Below are 19,853 nucleotides of genomic sequence, written 5' to 3'. Positions count from 1 at the left end.
TTAAATGAATTCTTAACAGGATCTATGTTATAAATAGCTACTAGTTAATAACTGATGAGGTAAAGAGAGAGATTATTTTACTCAATGGAATATAAACAATTATGGACAATGGAAAATGGAAAATTGAAGATGATCAATCAGTTGAAACTTCGATTGAAAATTGATGTTGAGTTAATAATCGCGTAAGGAGAGAAAATTTTTTTAATGATAATAATAATAGGAAATAACATAAAAAGTGAATATCATTGATGATGCTTGTTGACGCATTTACGAACCAAAGCTAGTTTAGTCTCTAAGTCAATCATCTTCGTGCTCACACTAAGTCATCCTTTTTCTTTTTCGGATTTCGTTCGGACCTTTAAGTGCATCATCCAGTGCAAGGATGAATAACAAGAAGGCTTAACTACTGTCTTTTGCTTCAATCCGCATTATCTTCTTTAGCAATCACGAGAATTAAACATGATCGTGGAGATTATGAAGTAGCGAATATCACAATCAGTAATATTACAGAAGAAAACGTTTGGCTGAAAAAAATGATTGACATTGGTATTAATTAACGACTGATAGACTATAAGTTAAAATAAGAAATTTCATCAAGAAAAAGGCTGAATAACAACAATTGCAGCACTTTAATGGCCTGAGAATTGAAGATTGATACTGATTGAAGATAATAAGTTTTATTAGTTAACAGTAGTTGTAGCGGGCATGTTGTTGTTAGAGTGATGGTGTTGGTAGTGACGCTGGTGGTGGTGGGATGAGTGATGGTGACGGTGGAAAGATGTTGATTAGTATTTAAGAGGGAATAGAAAGCTGAAAAGTAAGAGAAGAGAAAATTAGTTCATTCAAGTTCTCACTAATGCTTTTAAATACAACGTACTAATTTCAGTATATTACTTGACAGAAAGGTTTATTTTTATTCAGTTATTATCTTCAATCAGAATCAATTTCAGATATCAAGCCAAGTGCTGCAACTGTTGTTATTCAACTTTTTTCCTGATGCAATTTCTTATCAATATTTTAACTAATTACTGTATTAATACTCTATTAGACCGTATTAGAGAGTGGTGAAATTAGCCTTTCCTTTCCTTTTAAATACTAATCAACATCTTTCCCCCGTCACCATCACTACCAACACCATCACTTTAACAACAACATCACTGCTACAGCTACTGGAAACTACTACAACTCATCATCTTCAATCAGTATTAATTTTCCTTTCTCAGGCCATTAAAGTGCTGCAATTGTTGTTATTCAGCCTTTTTATGCAATTTGATGCAGCAGAGATGGCAAATGTGTTGATGTTAGATGATGATAAAACTCGCAACCGAAAAGTACATTTTTTACAGAGTGTACTTTTGATCAAATTCTCAAAAATGATTCAGGGAAGATTAGTGTCATGGAATCTGTTTACCGATGTCACAAGTCCGCTCCTTGTCCATTTACCCTTCTATCAATTAATAAGTATCCAGTATGGGTCACTAGACGTTGAGAAAGGCTAAAAATAATATGCGATTTCGGGTACAGTGAACCTTAGGTACACTGAAGCTTGGTATGGCGTCTCTTGAATACGATAGAAGACATCAAGAGCATATTTGCAAAGGAGTGGTGTGAATTTACTTTTACTATTAGTTATCAATAAAAAAAATTTACGTGCAACTGTACAAAACTTTATCTGCATTTATGCACTTCCTTGAAATATTATCAAAAAGCAATTCAAGTTTAAATGTCCAATTTTGACCGAACGGTACATTATAAAGAAGTTTTAATCAGACAAAATATTGATTTGCTCTGAAGAATCAGATTGTGCATTATTTCAAATTGCACGGAAGTTGATTTCGCGTTACACGTAAGCCTTCACTCACTTTTTATTCTGCGTATATAAAGGTTTCTCAGCATCAAAACTATCAGCAATTGTTATTACTGTTGCTATTTTGCAATTAAATATTGCGAACGTCACTTTCACAAACTGCGACACACAAGATGAATGTTAAATTATGGGGCTGATAGACTATAAGTAGAAATAAAAAATTGCATCAAAAAGGCTGAATAACAACAATTACAGCACTTTAATGGCCTGAGAATTGAAGATTGATACTGAATTTGGCATAGTTTCGGAAAAATAATCAAGTTATTAATTAAATAATTATATTGGTTCCGTCTAGTTGTGTGTGCGGAGTCTCTCAAACTGACCATTAATGTAAGTTGTTTATTAACATACAAATAAGACTAGATTATATTAATAATAGAAGTTTCACAATAGCTACAGGCAAACGCTATAATTTCGTTATATGGCACTTGTCAGTGAAAATATATATGCAGGAAATGTCATTTCTCTAATAGCACTCTTCATCACTCTATAAATTCCTATTAATCCATAAGCCTGTTTGAAAAATTAGCAAGACAGCTTACGCTATTGAGCAAATACCAAGGAATTTGTACAGGATGCCTGAATATTAAAAAATCTAGGCTGCATAGTTCTTTTCTGTATTGACAAATAATCATGATCTGATTTATCTAATGCGAGCTTTCTTGCCTGCACATATTGCGTAAGAATTTTATCATACAAATATTCATTTCCAGAATTTGCTAGTTTAAACAGCCTAAACTACACGAACGTAAATCAAATCTTTTAGTGCAGCAAGGTTAACAATACATATGTTTAAATTTTTCATTTTGTATTTGCAGAATTTTTCAGATTGCGATTATTTTGTTAATGAAAATTCTTTTGTGCAAAATTTGGGATATAATAATTTATTGTTTGGTAAAATCCAATATTTCACGTCGTTATTCTATGTTTATGACGGTTTCTCATTATCAAAACTATCACTAATTTTTATTGTTGCTATTTTGCAATTGATTATTGCGAACGTCACTTTATGAGTGGGCTTCTTAAAATGTAAAATATGTTTGTTATTTTCATTTTCAATTTTCAAATCTGCCCTTGCAAAGCCTTGCCTTTGCCTTCTCCTGAAGAGCTTGACAATAAGGATTTAGTTGATGATATGTTTTTTTGTTCATCAATCTGTAGTTAAAGAGGAACAAAGCATTAGACTCAACCAATCAAACAGTTTCCATAATTTGATTCATTTTATTTGTTATGATGTAGAGAATCGAGATGATTAAGGTAATTATGATGAGGATGCAGTCAGTGATGATGATGTGTTTCTATTTGTTTATCAATCTGTAATGAAAAATTAACAAAACATTAGAGTTTTTTCATCAATGTATCAATCGTTTTTATTAATCAAGGGCTCGGTTGCGACAAATTACGATTATTGAGAGAAAGATTATCATTATTAGCCTCTTACGCTTGATCATAATTACTTTTCCATTACTTTTCTCTTACTTCTTTAGCTTTCTCTTTCACTTTCGTCTTCCTCATTCAACATCAAAACTTTTGAGAGGCACAATTAGAAAATCGCATAGCAATGTCTAAGAATTAGAGTCCATCCATTTTTATTTACTTATATTGATAATGATGTTCAATCAATTGAAAATTACAACAAAATGTCATCCTTTAGCGACTCAATCTACTGAACATTGAGCAATAAAGTGTCCGAAACTCAGAATGGATGGACGATCAGATTTTATTGAACTTGAGCAATGCAACTTTAGTTGTAGCTACATTGGTGATTGTACATTCTACATTGTAGAGAGGGAAAGCAAATTCAAGTTAATACGTTCTGATGTAACAATTATCCATCTTGTGCAATGTGCTGAAGTTATATCGGTGGTGAGGAATCACTGTACCAATTCGTCTTATGCAATCCCTATTGGCTAGCATTACTTTCTCAATTACATAAAAATCAAAATATTTCTCCTTCACCTTATTGGCTAATTTTTACCAATAATTGGCCCAGAATAAAAACAAAGGAACAAATAGTCAATATTTTTACCAAAAGGTTCGCAACAAATCAAAAGTAATTAGTCTAAAGCAAATCACTCAATGACTTTTCCATTTATTTCTTCCTCTCATATCGAGAACTCAGCATAGTACAAACAAGTTATTTTGCCAAAGCAATTAATCATAACCTTAACCATCACTCGTACCACCACCACTGTCACTACCACCACCGTCACTAGCAACACCATCATTATAACAACAACATTACCGCTACAACTATATTACAACTACCACAACTTATTATCTTCAATCAGAATCAATCTTCAATTCTCAGGCCATTAAAGTGCTGCAATTGTTGTTATTCAGCCTTTTTCTTGATGCAATTTCTTATTTTAACTTATAGTCTATCAGCCGTTAATTTGAAATAATAATAAGAGAGTAAAGAAAGAGAAATAGAAAGAAAGGGAATTAAGATGCGAAAGAGATAATGAAACTTGTGTTGATGATGATGATAAAGAAATGGAAAATAGGAAACGAGAAAAACGATCTCAGTTCTTCCGCGATCTTTTAAAATAGACCTTAATACCGTTCTAATTTGGCTCTACTTCTACCCAGGATTTTCAGTCTTTCTTTTCTCGCATTTTTCTTCGTCTTATCATTCATTTTCTTTTTTATTTTACTATTCTCTGCTATTCATTCTCTCTTTTCATCTCCCTTTCTCTTCTGATTCTATCTCAATTCCTCAGAAGAAAATAGAGCTCTGAGTGCGAATAATGAAGAATAACAAGTTAATTATTCTCTTCCTACTGCAAAAGAATCAAAAATAATTCTACAGGGCGATTACGTTAAATTAACCGATTCATTTTCGGAACAAGTATCAAGTAACGACAACAATGATCATGATGATGATGTAGTTTTGCTAATCTCATTTTTAATTGAAATCGAAACGATATGAATGACGAAAGTAAATTTAACTATTGAAAGGGAAATTAAATATTAAATTGTTGAACAACAGGAGAGTTTGAGCTGTGAAGAGAGAAAATAAAGAAACCCGAACGCGATCTAAACTTAGAGATTCGAATGTTCCAACTTCAATTGATGAGATCTCGTTATTTTCGAGATACAACTTTTGTAGCCCTGAACACGAAGCGAAAACTTTTTTAGTCAACTTTTGAATTTTATTCCAATTTAATCAAAGGATTTCGAGGCCAGACTGGCCTGTTAACGAATCATTGTGTACAGTGTAGATTGTGTTGTTATTGAGTTGAAGATATTTCAATGAGGACGGAAACTTGGATAGAGAATCAGACATTTCGATCAACTTATTACCCTGAATGTTGAGAAGTTCAAGATTAGCCAAACTCGCCAGTGCCTCATTCTCAATCACCTCAATTCGGTTGTTTTGAAGATGAAGCTCCTGAAGATTTGGGAACGAATAGAAAACACCTTTTCGAACTTTTTTCAATAAGTTCCGTTGTAATCTGAGATCACGAAGCTCTACTAGCTCCTGAAAAGTTCCTGGTTGAATATTTGCAATTAAATTGTTGTCAAGTGAAAGGGAACGAAGTTCGTGTATTTGAAAAGATTTGGGTGTATAGCTCAGCGAGTTGAATGAAAGATGAAGTTGATTGAGATGTTGCAGAGTATAAAGTGTACCAAATTCAATGTCAGTCAACGCGTTATTGGTTAACCAAAGCACTGAAAGGTTAGTTGAGTTCCAAAAAGTATCGTTGATTAATCGAAGCAAATTGTTTCGATTAAGATAAAGTTCCCTTAGTGAAGGTAAATTATGAAATGTTCCAAAATCGATTGAGTGAAGATGGTTATGAGAAATGTCAATCGTCTTTAGTTTAGTTAAACCTGCAAATAATTCGGAGGGAAGAAGTCGAAGTGAATTGTGGCTTAGATCAATCGATTCAAGATCGAGCAGAGTAAAAAATGTTCGTTCTTCAAGAAAAGTCAACTTATTGTTATAAAGAGACAGAGTTGTGAGTTTGGGCATAGTTATGAAACTTTTATCAGATAAAGTTCGAAGGGCATTTGAAGAAAGGTCAAGTGTAGTTAGTGCTGTGAGTCGGGTAAACCCATCATCGGTAATGTCGGTGATTTTGTTTCCCGAAAGTTTAAGTTCACGAAGTTTACGAAGACGACGAAGAGCCACCAAAGGGAAACCATCAATTCTATTAGATGAAAGTGTCAACTTTTCGAGAGTTGCCTCAAGGCCACCAAATGAATATTCAAGTAAAGATGAAATTCGATTACCATGAAGATTGAGAGTCTCCAGAGGAAGACCATAAGCTGTATAACTTTCAATCTCATCGATTTCATTGGCCTCAAGGTCAAGTGTTGTTAGACTTCGAAGGCCTGCTAGAGAGGATTGAGGTAACACCTTTAATTTAGAATTAACCAGAGAAAGTGACCTAAGGCAACCTGAAAGTCCATGGAAAACAGAATCAGATAAATTGGACAATGAAGTAAATGATATGTGAATCGATTCAATTGTTGAATTGGTAAATACACTTGAAGGTAGAAAGGTAATGTTTCCATTAAGATTGTAAATGGTTAATGATTTAACTGGACTGGAAAGAAGACGAAGTGTCGTTGCAATGGCCTCGATATCGGTTGATGGGCATTCGACGTAAAGTCCATCGGTAAACTGGTAACACGAACAGCCCAATTCAGTAAAGAAAATAAAACGTAGAATAGTGATTGTGAAGAAGCAAGTACATAGCAAGTGTATCTCTATGAGTAATATTACAGAAGAATTTGGTCTAAAAATTGATGATCTAACTGATACTAAAGTAAATTAAAAGTTATACTACACTCCAGTTAAAAACACCCAAATGTTTTATGTTCGTTCGAATGAAATATTATTGCACTAAACATTTTCAAACTATTTATAGAGAAAGTGATCGATTTTTTGGACCAAAAATTCATTTTTCTTTATGATTCGGTTAAATCACGATGTTCTGACTTATTCAGACATATCTAAGTATTGTAGTTTCAGAGAAAATAGCCCTCAAAGATCAAAGACCACTCTCTAATTCCGGTAAAACTGTTGATTAAATGGATACAGTGACCTATCCAGGATGTTGGCCAATACTAGAATAGTCTCTGCAAATTAGTTAAAGTTAGAGTCTCTAAAAGTTAAAATAAGTTTCAGATCATTATGATAAATTTGGTGTGCATTCTATTAGGTATTTAACAGACAACTAGATGAATAAAACGCTTGATACATTGATGAAAAAAACTAATGTTTTGTTAATTTTTAATTACAGATTGATAAACAAATAGAAACACATCATCATCTCAATTATCTGCATCATAACAAATGAAATGAATCAAATTATGGAAACAACTTGATTGCAATTAAATGAATTATCAACAGGATCCATATAACCAATACCATGAATAGATGATGAGGTAATAGAGAGAGAGAAAGAAAGAGGAGAGAGAGAGAGATTACTTGAGTCGATGGAATATAAACAAATATGGACAATGGAAAATGGAAAATGAACAATCAGTTGAAACTTCGATTGAGAATTGAAGTTGAGTTAATAATCGAATAAAAGAAAAAAGCTTACTGGTATTAATAATTTAAAAAAGCATAAAAATAATGAAAGGGTATGTATCACCTAAAATCAACTAATGAAAACTTAAATAAGGCCATTCTGATAGAACACATCAAAAGATAATGTTTTTTCTAGTCAAAACGTCCCGTTCGGTCACAATTTCCGTCGAAACTCGTTTTTCGATATTTCGAGAACGGTGATGAATGCAGGCATGTACAGAGCTATTCAGTTATTTTTACCGATGTTTTTTGCGATTTTCTCAGCAACTAAGAGTCAGAGAGACTTGAGTGGTATGAGTTTGGGCGATACTCAATTGTTATATCAAAAGATCAAGGTCATTCAGATCATCGGTAAAATAACACGTTTCAAGGTCATCTGAAGGTAGTTTTGTACAATTGTAGTTAATAAATTGTTCGATGGAATAATAGAAAGGCTAGTTCACGCGTGTGCTGCTCAAATATGATCTCAAGGTCATTTAGCTTCGAAATGAAATCCCGTAAAATCATTGTTAAAAATCTATTTTATTAACTACAGTAAAACCTCTGATAATGGGACTCTCCAAAAATGGGACTTTATGATTATACGGTCCCTACCAATAGGCTTAATTAGTTCAAAAATTAATTGCTATTTGTACTGTTGACGAGTGAGAATAAGCTATTTACACGAAGTCCCATCATCAGAGGGCTTACTGTATAAATACAGAATCTTGCACAAAAACTGAAAGTAACGTTTTTATTTGTTACTATGATTGATTCAATTATTGAGTTGAAATTTTTTCACAAAATTGTAGATGCCTATGTATCAATATCATATAAAAGATAAGAATCATCATGATGCAGAGATTATTATTATGATTATTTTTTATCATTTTAAGAGATCGCGGAAGAACTAAGATCGTTTTTCCCGTTTCCCGTTTCCCATTTTCCTTTTTCTTTATCATCATCATCCAACATCAACACAAGTTCCATCATCTCTTTCATATCTTAATTCCCTTTCTTTCTATTTCTATTTCTTTACTCTCTTATTATTTCAAATTAACGGCTGATAGACTATAAGTTAAAATAAGAAATTGCATCAAGAAAAAGGCTGAATAACAACAATTGCAGCACTTTAATGGCCTGAGAATTGAAGATTGATTCTGATTGAAGATGATAAGTTGTAGTAGTAGTTAACAGTGTAGTTGTAGCGGTAATGTTGTTGTTAGAGTGATGGTGTTGGTAGTGACGCTGGTGGTGGTGGGATGAGTGATGGTGACGGTGGAAAGATGTTGATTAGTATTTAAGAGGAAAGGGAAAGCTAAAAAAAGTAAGAGAAGAGAAATGGAAAAAGCAATAAGAAAGAAACGTTAGAAACTAATCATGATCATCATCATCTTTCTCTCTCTCTCTCTCTCTCACTAATCGTAATTAGTATTTAACAAACAACTAGATGAATAAAACGATTGATACATTGATGAAAAAAACTCTAATGTTTTGTTAATTTTTAATTACAGATTGATAAACAAATAGAAACACATCATCATCTCAATTATCTGCATCATAACAAATGAAATGAATCAAATTATGGAAACAACTTGATTGCAATTAAATGAATTCTCAACAGGATCCATATTATCAATACCCGAGAATATATGATGAGACAGATATGTATTCCAGAAGATTCCGATACGATAACATGAAGAGACTTTATCATTATTATTATCAAGTAACAACAACAATAATGATGATGATGTAGTTTTGCTAATCTCATTTTTTAATTGAAATCGAAATGATTAGAATGATGAAAGTGAAGTTAACGATTGAAAGGGAAAGTAAATATTAAATTGTTGAACAACAGGAGAGTTTCTGAAAAGAGAGAAAATAAAAAAAAAACCTGAACTCGATCTAAACTTAGAAACTTTAGTTCGTAACTGCGTCAACGAGCATCATCAATGATATTCACTTTTTATGTTCTTTCTAATTATTATTATCATTAACATTTTTTTTTCTCTTCTTACTCGATTATTAACTCAACTTAAATTCTCAATCGAAGTTTCAACTGGTTGTTCATTTTCCATTTTCCATTGTCCATATTTGTTTATATTTCATCGACTAAAATAATCTCTCTCTCTCTTCTTTCTTTCTATCTCTCTATTAACTCATCATCTATTCTCGGGTATTGATAATATGGATCCTGTTGAGAATTCATTTAATTGCAATCAAGTTGTTTCCATAATTTGAATAATTTAAATTCATTTCATTTGTTATGATGCAGATAATTGAGATGATGAAGGTAATTATGATGAGGATGCAGTCGATGATGATGTGTTTCTATTTGTTTATCAATCTGTAATTAAAAATTAACAAAACATTAGAGTTTTTTTCATCAATGTATCAATCGTTTTATTCATCTAGTTGTTTGTTAAATACTAATTACGATCAGTGAGTGAGAGAGAGAGATTAGGTATATGTTTCCGGACATTCCACCACACGGCTGTTCGCTGAGTGGTGCCGCACTGCTCAACGTTGGCTAGTGGTACCGGACCGCGCTGTCTTGCGCTTTTGCCGGCGAACCTTACTAGTCGTCTATGACGGTACTATTTTTTCTTTTTAATTGTTACTCAATCTTTCATTTTTACAAGTAAATGGCTCGGGTATGTCACTAACTCCCCCCAGAGCTGATTCTCCCCCCGTCTTACCCCTTCTAGGTATCACTACCTAGGGAGGCTGACTCCCTCGCAGGAGTCATTTCAGCTGACGGGTACTGCCCTTTCTTTCTCATTGGGTCATTATCGACTAATGCATCACCGGGTCTCGAACCTACAACCTCGATTAACGAGGACAGTGGCTTCAACCCTCTGCGCCAGAGAGAGAGAGAGAGAGAGAGAGAGAGAGAGAGAGAGAGATTTTATTTTTGCTTTTTGTGGTGGGGGGGAGGAGATATCCGTTGATGTGCAGATTTACAATTGTGTATCTGATTACAAACTTCGTAGTGAGACGGTAGGGGAAAGAAGAAAGACAGAGGATAGAGTGGAAGAGAAAGGAAAGAGAAAGCTCTTTACAACATTAGAGCTGATATCAAACATCAAGTGGTCACTCTCCTGGGTGCTAACCCATTCAAATAGCTTACACTTAAGTAGGCAAGTCTACTAACCATTCGGCTAACAAGAGAGAGAGAGAGATTATATTGGTTTCGGGGAACTCCCACCAGGGGGGTCACAGTGACGTTACGGGCGCCTCATCCCGTCTATTTTAGCCGACGTACGAGAGAGAGATGATGATCATGATTAGTTTCTAACGTTTTTTTCTTATTGCTTTTTCCATTTCTCTTCTCTTACTTTTTTAGCTTTCCCTTTCCTCTTAAATACTAATCAACATCTTTCCACCGTCACCATCACTCATCCCACCAAAACCACTATCACTACCAACACCATCATTCTAACAACAGCTTCTGTTAACTACAACAACTTGTTTTCACGTAGTTCACCTGTTCTCTCTCTCTCTCTCTCTCTCTCTCTCTCTCTCTCTCTCTCTCTCTCTCTCTCTCTCTCTCTCTCTCTCTCTCTCTCTCTCTCTCTCTCTCTCTCTCTCTCTCTCTCTCTATCATAAATTGTTTGCAAAAAGAAAGAGAGATTATTTTAAGGTGTTTTGATTAAAAAATGACAGAAAATAGATTTGCAATATTAAATATTAAATGTTTATTTGATTACTATCACTAGTGAGAAAGTTCAACAAACGAGGTCATTTTCGTTATTCAGGGAGATGGACAGTTTTGTCTTCTTTGTGTAAATTGGTTGCTGAGCTTAGGAAAGCCGATCGACTTTAAACCATCTTCAAGAGTGTTAATTGTAAGAGGAAATAAACTTGGTTGTCGAGAGAGAATCCAAGCATCACCTAAATTAAACAACAATTAAGTAAAAAGAAGTCAGATTTTAATCTTTGTCATTCTAAGATTGAATTCAGATACTTACTGAAATGGAAGAAATCATAAGCCGCATTACATGAGACAATTAAAGCATAGTTTTTGTAATCAGTATCTACGACCCAATATTGAGCTGATGGAGAAACTATAAAGGTGAACAATTAATAATTTGTTGATAGATTAATTGTCAAAAATGTTAACTTACGTGGAAAAAATTTAACAGCTAAAACATTGTCCTTGTCGGTTAGTTTTCCCATACCAACACTGGAAACCAATTCACCTTGATAATTGACTCCACTATTGTTAACAATTACATTGCCAGTTGACTCGTCAAGTTTATAATTAGTTTGGACACATCGTAGTCCTTTTTCAAAGACCACATCGGTTCGAGCGATTTCATACCAGGTACCAAGGAACTAATTAACAATTTAAACATAATACATACATAAAGTTTTCCATCATTACATCACTTTTTGTCATTTTATTACAATAGACTATTTTCTTACCTTGTTGATATCAAATGGTCTATACAAAGGCACTTGTAAAGGTTTAGTCTTTGGACATTTACCTGGTGAAATGTCAGTAGCCAATGTTGCGGTAACAATGGTCAAAGTAAAAACACTGATCAGAACAAATTTCATATTTAATGAGTTTGATTCACTTGTGATTAGCAATTTCAATACAATTAGTCGACAATCCAACGATTCAATGAACTAATCAGAAACTTTCATTGTATTTATTCATTTTTCCAACATGTATCTGATTATTTATCTTTTCCATTAGATAATGAATTATATCACCTAATCAAGAAAAATCTCATGTACTAAAAATCTATTAATAGCAATTAGTTTTACGATAGTCCTCGGTATCAGATCAAATCATAGAGTCAAAAGATCAGATTTTGATATCGATTAAAGTTATATTATCAATTCCTAGAAAATTAAACAAAAGACTTTTTAATCAGAACAGCCGATAATTGTAATCAAAGGAAACGTTTAATCAATAACTGACTGAGATAATCAACATAATTAGATTTTATGAACGTTCATTTACTCGTTAAATAGAATCACAAGTCTTTTTATTAATCATTAATTTCTAAGAGGAGGTCAAATTAATTAGTTTGTTTAAAACCATTGCGATAATAAAATACAGTGTGATTGATAAGAGAACCAACAGTTTAATCAGCAGATCACCATATTTGTAACAATAAATGAAAATTGATTGATTCTATTCAAATGCATTGATCACGTATAGGGTGCGCGGAAATAAAGGAGCATCTCGAGCTCTTCAACTTTTTAGGTAATATTTTAAAATGGTTGATTCTCTGTCCAAGTTTCCGTCCTCATTGAAATATCTTCATCTCAATAACAACACAATCTACACTGTACACAATGATTCGTTAACAGGCCAGTCTGGCCTCGAAATCCTTTGGTTAAATTGGAATAAAATCCAAAAGTTGACTAAAAAAGTTTTCGCTTCGTGTTCAGGGCTACAAAAGTTGTATCTCGAAAATAACGAGATCTCATCAATTGAAGTTGGAACATTTGAATCTCTAAGCCAACTGATTTACATGAATCTCTAAAACAATAGCAGTATCATTATTTCATTTAGAGATGTTCCGATCTCAGATTTTCAGTTAATCGATTGATCATATATCGGATAACCGAAAATAAATAAGCATCTCCAGGATGATGGGTCTAAAACCTAAGGCTCGTATGTAGAGCTTTGCTATCTCAGATTACAATGTGAATTATTGAAAAACGTTCGAAAATGTGTTTTTCATTCTTTCCCAATTATTCTAAAACTTTAGATTCATGAGATGCTCACTAAACCTACTTTGATTAATCAACGAAACTTTTTGGAACTCAACTAGCCTTTCGATGCCTTGGTTAACCAATAAAACGTTGACTGACATTGAATTTGGAGCAATTCATATTCTGCAACATCTCAATCAACTTCATCTTTCACTCAACTCGCTTCGAGCTATACACCCAAATCTTTTCAAATACAACCACGAACTTCGTTCCCTTTCACTTGACAATTTAATTGCGAATATTCAACCAGGAACTTTTCAGGAGCTTGTAGAGCCTTTTAGTTTAAAGTTGTGACTTTGTTTTAGGCCCACAAATATACAGCCAAAGACTTTGAGTTTGCACCCACTTTTTAGATCATTCAGTCTGTTCTGTTTTCACCATTATCATCATCATAATGTCGTTGTTTGTAAGATATTAACTTGAATTATAATCATGATAAAGTCAGAAAAATGATAACAATAGGGAGGAAAAAAATTATTATTCTGAATCAACTGAACATCTTGATAGAAATCAACTACTTTTTTACATCAACATCATATTGATTACAATATCATCATCATTATCATTTCAATCAACCAATAATTTAATCATGATATTGGACAATTATTCAAATCTGATGATGAGCCAAAAATTTTGATTTCTATTGAATGCTAATGAAACCATTTTGTTTATTCCAGATCTTGTCAACGATATGGATTGTCAACTCTCATATCAAACTAATTGTTTCAATCATAACAAAAACTTTCGACCAAGTTCAGTGACTATTTTATATTGATTGTGATCCACTTCCAATCATAATTAATAACAAATTACAACAATGACTTGAAGATTAACAGTTGATTGTTCATCAGAAAAGTTTAAACATAAACTCATCGTGATCGTCACAAGGATTGTTTGTTAGTATAAATAATAACATGAAAGAAAAACATTTTGTGATAAATTGTTACTTCTAAGGTAAACTACATTCCAATCAAGTTAATTAGTTTCTATCATCATGTGATCATCATTTCAATTCTGTTTATACTTCCTGTTTCCATGAAATTGTATCATCACCATTTAAATCATTTCTGCAAATATCTTCTCTTGATGAATCTCAGCAACGATATGAATCAATTCAATCATCTTCATCTCCATCATCATTATCAGTGTCACTTCGTCCAATTAATTATGATATTGATTCCAAATCATCAAAACCTTCAATCAAAGTAACTCGTGATCTCTGTCCTTTAATGGACTCTAATGGAACCTCTTTGGGCTGTTCGTGTTACCAGTTTACCGATGGACTTTACGTCGAATGCCCATCAACCGATATCGAGGCCATTGCAACGACACTTCGTCTTCTTTCCAGTCCAGTTAAATCATTAACCATTTACAATCTTAATGGAAACATTACCTTTCTACCTTCAAGTGTATTTACCAATTCAACAATTGAATCGATTCACATATCATTTACTTCATTGTCCAATTTATCTGATTCTGTTTTCCATGGACTTTCAGGTTGCCTTAGGTCACTTTCTCTGGTTAATTCTAAATTAAAGGTGTTACCTCAATCCTCTCTAGCAGGCCTTCGAAGTCTAACAACACTTGACCTTGAGGCCAATGAAATCGATGAGATTGAAAGTTATACAGCTTATGGTCTTCCTCTGGAGACTCTCAATCTTCATGGTAATCAATTTCATCTTTACTTGAATATTCATTTGGTGGCCTTGAGGCAACTCTCGAAAAGTTGACACTTTCATCTAATAGAATTGATGGTTTCCTTTGGTGGCTCTTCGTCGTCTTCGTAAACTTCGTGAACTTAAACTTTCGGAAACAAAATCACCGACATTACCGATGATGGGTTTACCGACTCACAGCACTAACTACACTTGACCTTTCTTCAAATGCCTTCGAACTTTATCTGATAAAGTTTCATAACTATGCCCAAACTCACAACTCTGTCTCTTTATAACAATAAGTTGACTTTTCTTGAAGAACGAACATTTTTTACTCTGCTCGATCTTGAATCGATTGATCTAAGCCACAATTCACTTCGACTTCTTCCCTCCGAATTATTTGCAGGTTTAACTAAACTAAAGACGATTGACATTTCTCATAACCATCTTCACTCAATCGATTTTGGAACATTTCATAATTTACCTTCACTAAGGGAACTTTATCTTAATCGAAACAATTTGCTTCGATTAATCAACGATACTTTTTGGAACTCAACTAACCTTTCAGTGCTTTGGTTAACCAATAACGCGTTGACTGACATTGAATTTGGTACACTTTATACTCTGCAACATCTCAATCAACTTCATCTTTCATTCAACTCGCTGAGCTATACACCCAAATCTTTTCAAATACAACCACGAACTTCGTTCCCTTTCACTTGACAATTTAATTGCGAATATTCAACCAGGAACTTTTCAGGAGCTTGTAGAGCCTTTTAGTTTAAAGTTGTGACTTTGTTTTAGGCCCACAAATATACAGCCAAAGACTTTGAGTTTGCACCCACTTTTTAGATCATTCAGTCTGTTCTGTTTTCACCATTATCATCATCATAATGTCGTTGTTTGTAAGATATTAACTTGAATTATAATCATGATAAAGTCAGAAAAATGATAACAATAGGGAGGAAAAAAATTATTATTCTGAATCAACTGAACATCTTGATAGGAATCAACTACTTTTTTACATCAACATCATATTGATTACAATATCATCATCATTATCATTTCCAATCAACCAATAATTTAATCATGATATTGGACAATTATTCAAATCTGATGATGAGCCAAAAATTTTGATTTCTATTGAATGCTAATGAAACCATTTTGTTTATTCCAGATCTTGTCAACGATATGGATTGTCAACTCTCATATCAAACTAATTGTTTCAATCATAACAAAAACTTTCGACCAAGTTCAGTGACTATTTTATATTGATTGTGATCCACTTCCAATCATAATTAATAACAAATTACAACAATGACTTGAAGATTAACAGTTGATTGTTCATCAGAAAAGTTTAAACATAAACTCATCGTGATCGTCACAAGGATTGTTTGTTAGTATAAATAATAACATGAAAGAAAAACATTTTTGTGATAAATTGTTACTTCTAAAGGTAAACTACATTCCAATCAAGTTAATTAGTTTCTATCATCATGTGATCATCATTTCAATTCTGTTTATACTTCCTGTTTCCATGGAAATTGTATCATCACCATTTAAATCATTTCTGCAAATATCTTCTCTTGATGAATCTCAGCAACGATATGAATCAATTCAATCATCTTCATCTCCATCATCATTATCAGTGTCACTTCGTCCAATTAATTATGATATTGATTCCAAATCATCAAAACCTTCAATCAAAGTAACTCGTGATCTCTGTCCTTTAATGGACTCTAATGGAACCTCTTTGGGCTGTTCGTGTTACCAGTTTACCGATGGACTTTACGTCGAATGCCCATCAACCGATATCGAGGCCATTGCAACGACACTTCGTCTTCTTTCCAGTCCAGTTAAATCATTAACCATTTACAATCTTAATGGAAACATTACCTTTCTACCTTCAAGTGTATTTACCAATTCAACAATTGAATCGATTCACATATCATTTACTTCATTGTCCAATTTATCTGATTCTGTTTTCCATGGACTTTCAGGTTGCCTTAGGTCACTTTCTCTGGTTAATTCTAAATTAAAGGTGTTACCTCAATCCTCTCTAGCAGGCCTTCGAAGTCTAACAACACTTGACCTTGAGGCCAATGAAATCGATGAGATTGAAAGTTATACAGCTTATGGTCTTCCTCTGGAGACTCTCAATCTTCATGGTAATCAATTTCATCTTTACTTGAATATTCATTTGGTGGCCTTGAGGCAACTCTCGAAAAGTTGACACTTTCATCTAATAGAATTGATGGTTTCCTTTGGTGGCTCTTCGTCGTCTTCGTAAACTTCGTGAACTTAAACTTTCGGAAACAAAATCACCGACATTACCGATGATGGGTTTACCGACTCACAGCACTAACTACACTTGACCTTTCTTCAAATGCCCTTCGAACTTTATCTGATAAAGTTTCATAACTATGCCCAAACTCACAACTCTGTCTCTTTATAACAATAAGTTGACTTTTCTTGAAGAACGAACATTTTTTACTCTGCTCGATCTTGAATCGATTGATCTAAGCCACAATTCGCTTCGACTTCTTCCCTCCGAATTATTTGCAGGTTTAACTAAACTAAAGACGATTGACATTTCTCATAACCATCTTCACTCAATCGATTTTGGAACATTTCATAATTTACCTTCACTAAGGGAACTTTATCTTAATCGAAACAATTTGCTTCGATTAATCAACGATACTTTTTGGAACTCAACTAACCTTTCAGTGCTTTGGTTAACCAATAACGCGTTGACTGACATTGAATTTGGTACACTTTATACTCTGCAACATCTCAATCAACTTCATCTTTCATTCAACTCGCTTCGAGCTATACACCCAAATCTTTTCAAATACAACCATGAACTTCGTTCCCTTTCACTTGACAACAATTTAATTGCAAATATTCAACCAGGAACTTTTCAGGAGCTAGTAGAGCTTCGTGATCTCAGATTACAACGGAACTTATTGAAAAAAGTTCGAAAGGTGTTTTCTATTCGTTCCCAAATCTTCAGGAGCTTCATCTTCAAAACAACCGAATTGAGGTGATTGAGAATGAGGCACTGGCGAGTTTGGCTAATCTTGAACTTCTCAACATTCAGGGTAATAAGTTGATCGAAATGTCTGATTCTCTATCCAAGTTTCCGTCCTCATTGAAATATCTTCAACTCAATAACAACACAATCTACACTGTACACAATGATTCGTTAACAGGCCAGTCTGGACTCGAAATCCTTTGGTTAAATTGGAATAAAATTCAAAAGTTGACTAAACAAGTTTTCGCTTCGTGTTCAGGGTTACAAAAGTTGTATCTCGAAAATAACGAGATCTCATCAATTGAAGTTGGAACATTTGAATCTCTAAACCAACTGATTTACATGAATCTCTAAAACAATAGCAGTATCATTATTTCATTTAGAGATGTTCCGATCTCAGATTTTCAGTTAATCGATCGATTCGATCAATTTCGATTTTACAAATTCGCATTTCGAGGTCGAAAAAGGCTGAAAATTTTCGTTCTCTTATGTACACTGTCTATTTTCACTGTCTAATTTCTTAATTAAGTAAAATTTATTAATCAGTTATTCGAGCTTTCAATTTTTATCTAAAATCACGTGGTTCTTCTGGTGATTGATTTTCTGAAAGTTGAGATCGACCAATTTTTCATATCGGCACATTTTTATAATTTTATTAAATTCAGCCAAAGACTGTGAGTTTGCAACCACTTTCTTAATCATTTACGCAGTCAATGATGAGCAAGTGAAGATAACTTTTGATATCTAATCAGTTGACCATTTTGAGACTACACCACTTAAATTAGTGGACAGACTGATCATCATATCTTTGGGTTAACTGTATCTCTCATTGATTATATTCAACTGCGTGAATGATTTAGAAAGTGATTGCAAACATAAAGTCTTTGGCTGTATATTTTAATCTTAATCACTTGTCGGAAGATGTTTTTCGTGGTGTTACCTCATTAGCACAACTCTACCTATCAGGTAATCACTTGATGGACATTGAGCCAGCAAGTTTCAGTTCGTTGTCATTGTCATTAAGATATTTGTCAATGTCTAACAATCAGCTGTACGTTATACGAAATCATTTTTTCACCAATCTTTTAAATCTTGATGAACTCTATCTGTCTAATGTTATGGTAGAGGAAATTGACCCTTTAACTTTTAGTTACTTGACCTCATTGACAATCCTCGATCTGAGTGACAATAATTTATCATCCGACAAACTGGATACATTGGCACTTCCATCCACCTTGAAGCATTTTAACAAACTAAATACAGCTAAAGACTTTGAGTTTGCATCCACTTTTTAAATCATTCCTGCAGTTAATGATAAGCAAGTAAAGATAACTTTTGATACATATAATCAATTGACCATTTTAAGATTAAATTACTTAAATTAGTGGACAAACTTAACATCATATCTCTGGGTTAATTTTATCTCTAATTGATTATCTTTACCTGCGTGAATGATCTAAAAAGTGGGTGCAAACTCAAAGTCTTTGGCTGTATATTTGTGGGCCTAAAACAAAGTCACAACTTTAAACTAAAAGGCTCTACAAGCTCCTGAAAAGTTCCTGGTTGAATATTCGCAATTAAATTGTCAAGTGAAAGGGAACGAAGTTCGTGGTTGTATTTGAAAAGATTTGGGTGTATAGCTCGAAGCGAGTTGAGTGAAAGATGAAGTTGATTGAGATGTTGCAGAATATGAATTGCTCCAAATTCAATGTCAGTCAACGTTTTATTGGTTAACCAAGGCATCGAAAGGCTAGTTGAGTTCCAAAAAGTTTCGTTGATTAATCAAAGTAGGTTTAGTGAGCATCTCATGAATCTAAAGTTTTAGAATAATTGGGAAAGAATGAAAAACACATTTTCGAACGTTTTTCAATAATTCACATTGTAATCTGAGATAGCAAAGCTCTACATACGAGCCTTAGGTTTTAGACCCATCATCCTGGAGATGCTTATTTATTTTCGGTTATCCGATATATGATCAATCGATTAACTGAAAATCTGAGATCGGAACATCTCTAAATGAAATAATGATACTGC

The 19,853-nt window shown here is 33.4% G+C and overlaps 3 protein-coding genes across 3 annotated transcripts; 1 reads left to right on the top strand and 2 right to left on the bottom strand.

Moving 5' to 3' along the window:
* Positions 1 to 4,934: 4,934 nt before the first annotated feature.
* On the bottom strand, positions 4,935 to 6,730 carry LOC128391191 (leucine-rich repeat-containing protein 15-like). The gene is made up of 2 exons (XM_053351038.1): positions 6,724 to 6,730; positions 4,935 to 6,640 (listed from the first exon to the last, which is right to left on the bottom strand). Exons 1-2 carry the CDS (start codon positions 6,728 to 6,730, stop codon positions 5,037 to 5,039), a joined length of 1,611 nt encoding a protein of 536 aa, XP_053207013.1. The 3' UTR covers positions 4,935 to 5,036.
* A 2,417-nt stretch (positions 6,731 to 9,147) lies between these two features.
* Positions 9,148 to 12,149, bottom strand: LOC128391535 (apolipoprotein D-like). Its single transcript, XM_053351443.1, has 4 exons — positions 11,823 to 12,149; positions 11,522 to 11,732; positions 11,366 to 11,461; positions 9,148 to 11,288 (listed from the first exon to the last, which is right to left on the bottom strand). Exons 1-4 carry the CDS (start codon positions 11,955 to 11,957, stop codon positions 11,149 to 11,151), a joined length of 582 nt encoding a protein of 193 aa, XP_053207418.1. The 5' UTR covers positions 11,958 to 12,149; the 3' UTR covers positions 9,148 to 11,148.
* Positions 12,150 to 14,186: 2,037 nt separating this feature from the next.
* LOC128391189 (leucine-rich repeat-containing protein 15-like) lies at positions 14,187 to 18,327 on the top strand. The gene is given in 4 exon segments (XM_053351037.1): positions 14,187 to 14,795; positions 16,174 to 16,999; positions 17,199 to 17,755; positions 17,758 to 18,327. Coding segments are annotated over 4 exon segments (2,235 nt in total). The 5' UTR covers positions 14,187 to 14,359; the 3' UTR covers positions 18,174 to 18,327.
* The last annotated feature ends 1,526 nt before the right edge of the window (positions 18,328 to 19,853 follow it).

This window comes from Panonychus citri, unplaced genomic scaffold (assembly GCF_014898815.1).
Source record: "Panonychus citri isolate SS breed McGregor unplaced genomic scaffold, ASM1489881v1 Contig00134, whole genome shotgun sequence".
Taxonomy (NCBI): domain Eukaryota; kingdom Metazoa; phylum Arthropoda; class Arachnida; order Trombidiformes; family Tetranychidae; genus Panonychus; species Panonychus citri.
The sequence above is the reverse complement of the archived record's forward strand: the minus strand, read 5'-3'. Positions and strand labels throughout refer to the sequence as shown.

What these genes read in the sequence shown, in the direction of transcription:
- LOC128391535 (XM_053351443.1), bottom strand. Translation starts at nt 11,957, where the DNA reads ATGAAATTTGTTCTGATCAGTGTTTTTACTTTGACCATTGTTACCGCA. An exon ending in GACCATTTGATATCAACAAG is followed by an intron (nt 11,733 to 11,822) that starts GTAAGAAAATAG and finishes ATTGTTAATTAG; the next exon opens with TTCCTTGGTACCTGGTATGA. An exon ending in TTATGATTTCTTCCATTTCA is followed by an intron (nt 11,289 to 11,365) that starts GTAAGTATCTGA and finishes TGTTTAATTTAG; the next exon opens with GTGATGCTTGGATTCTCTCT.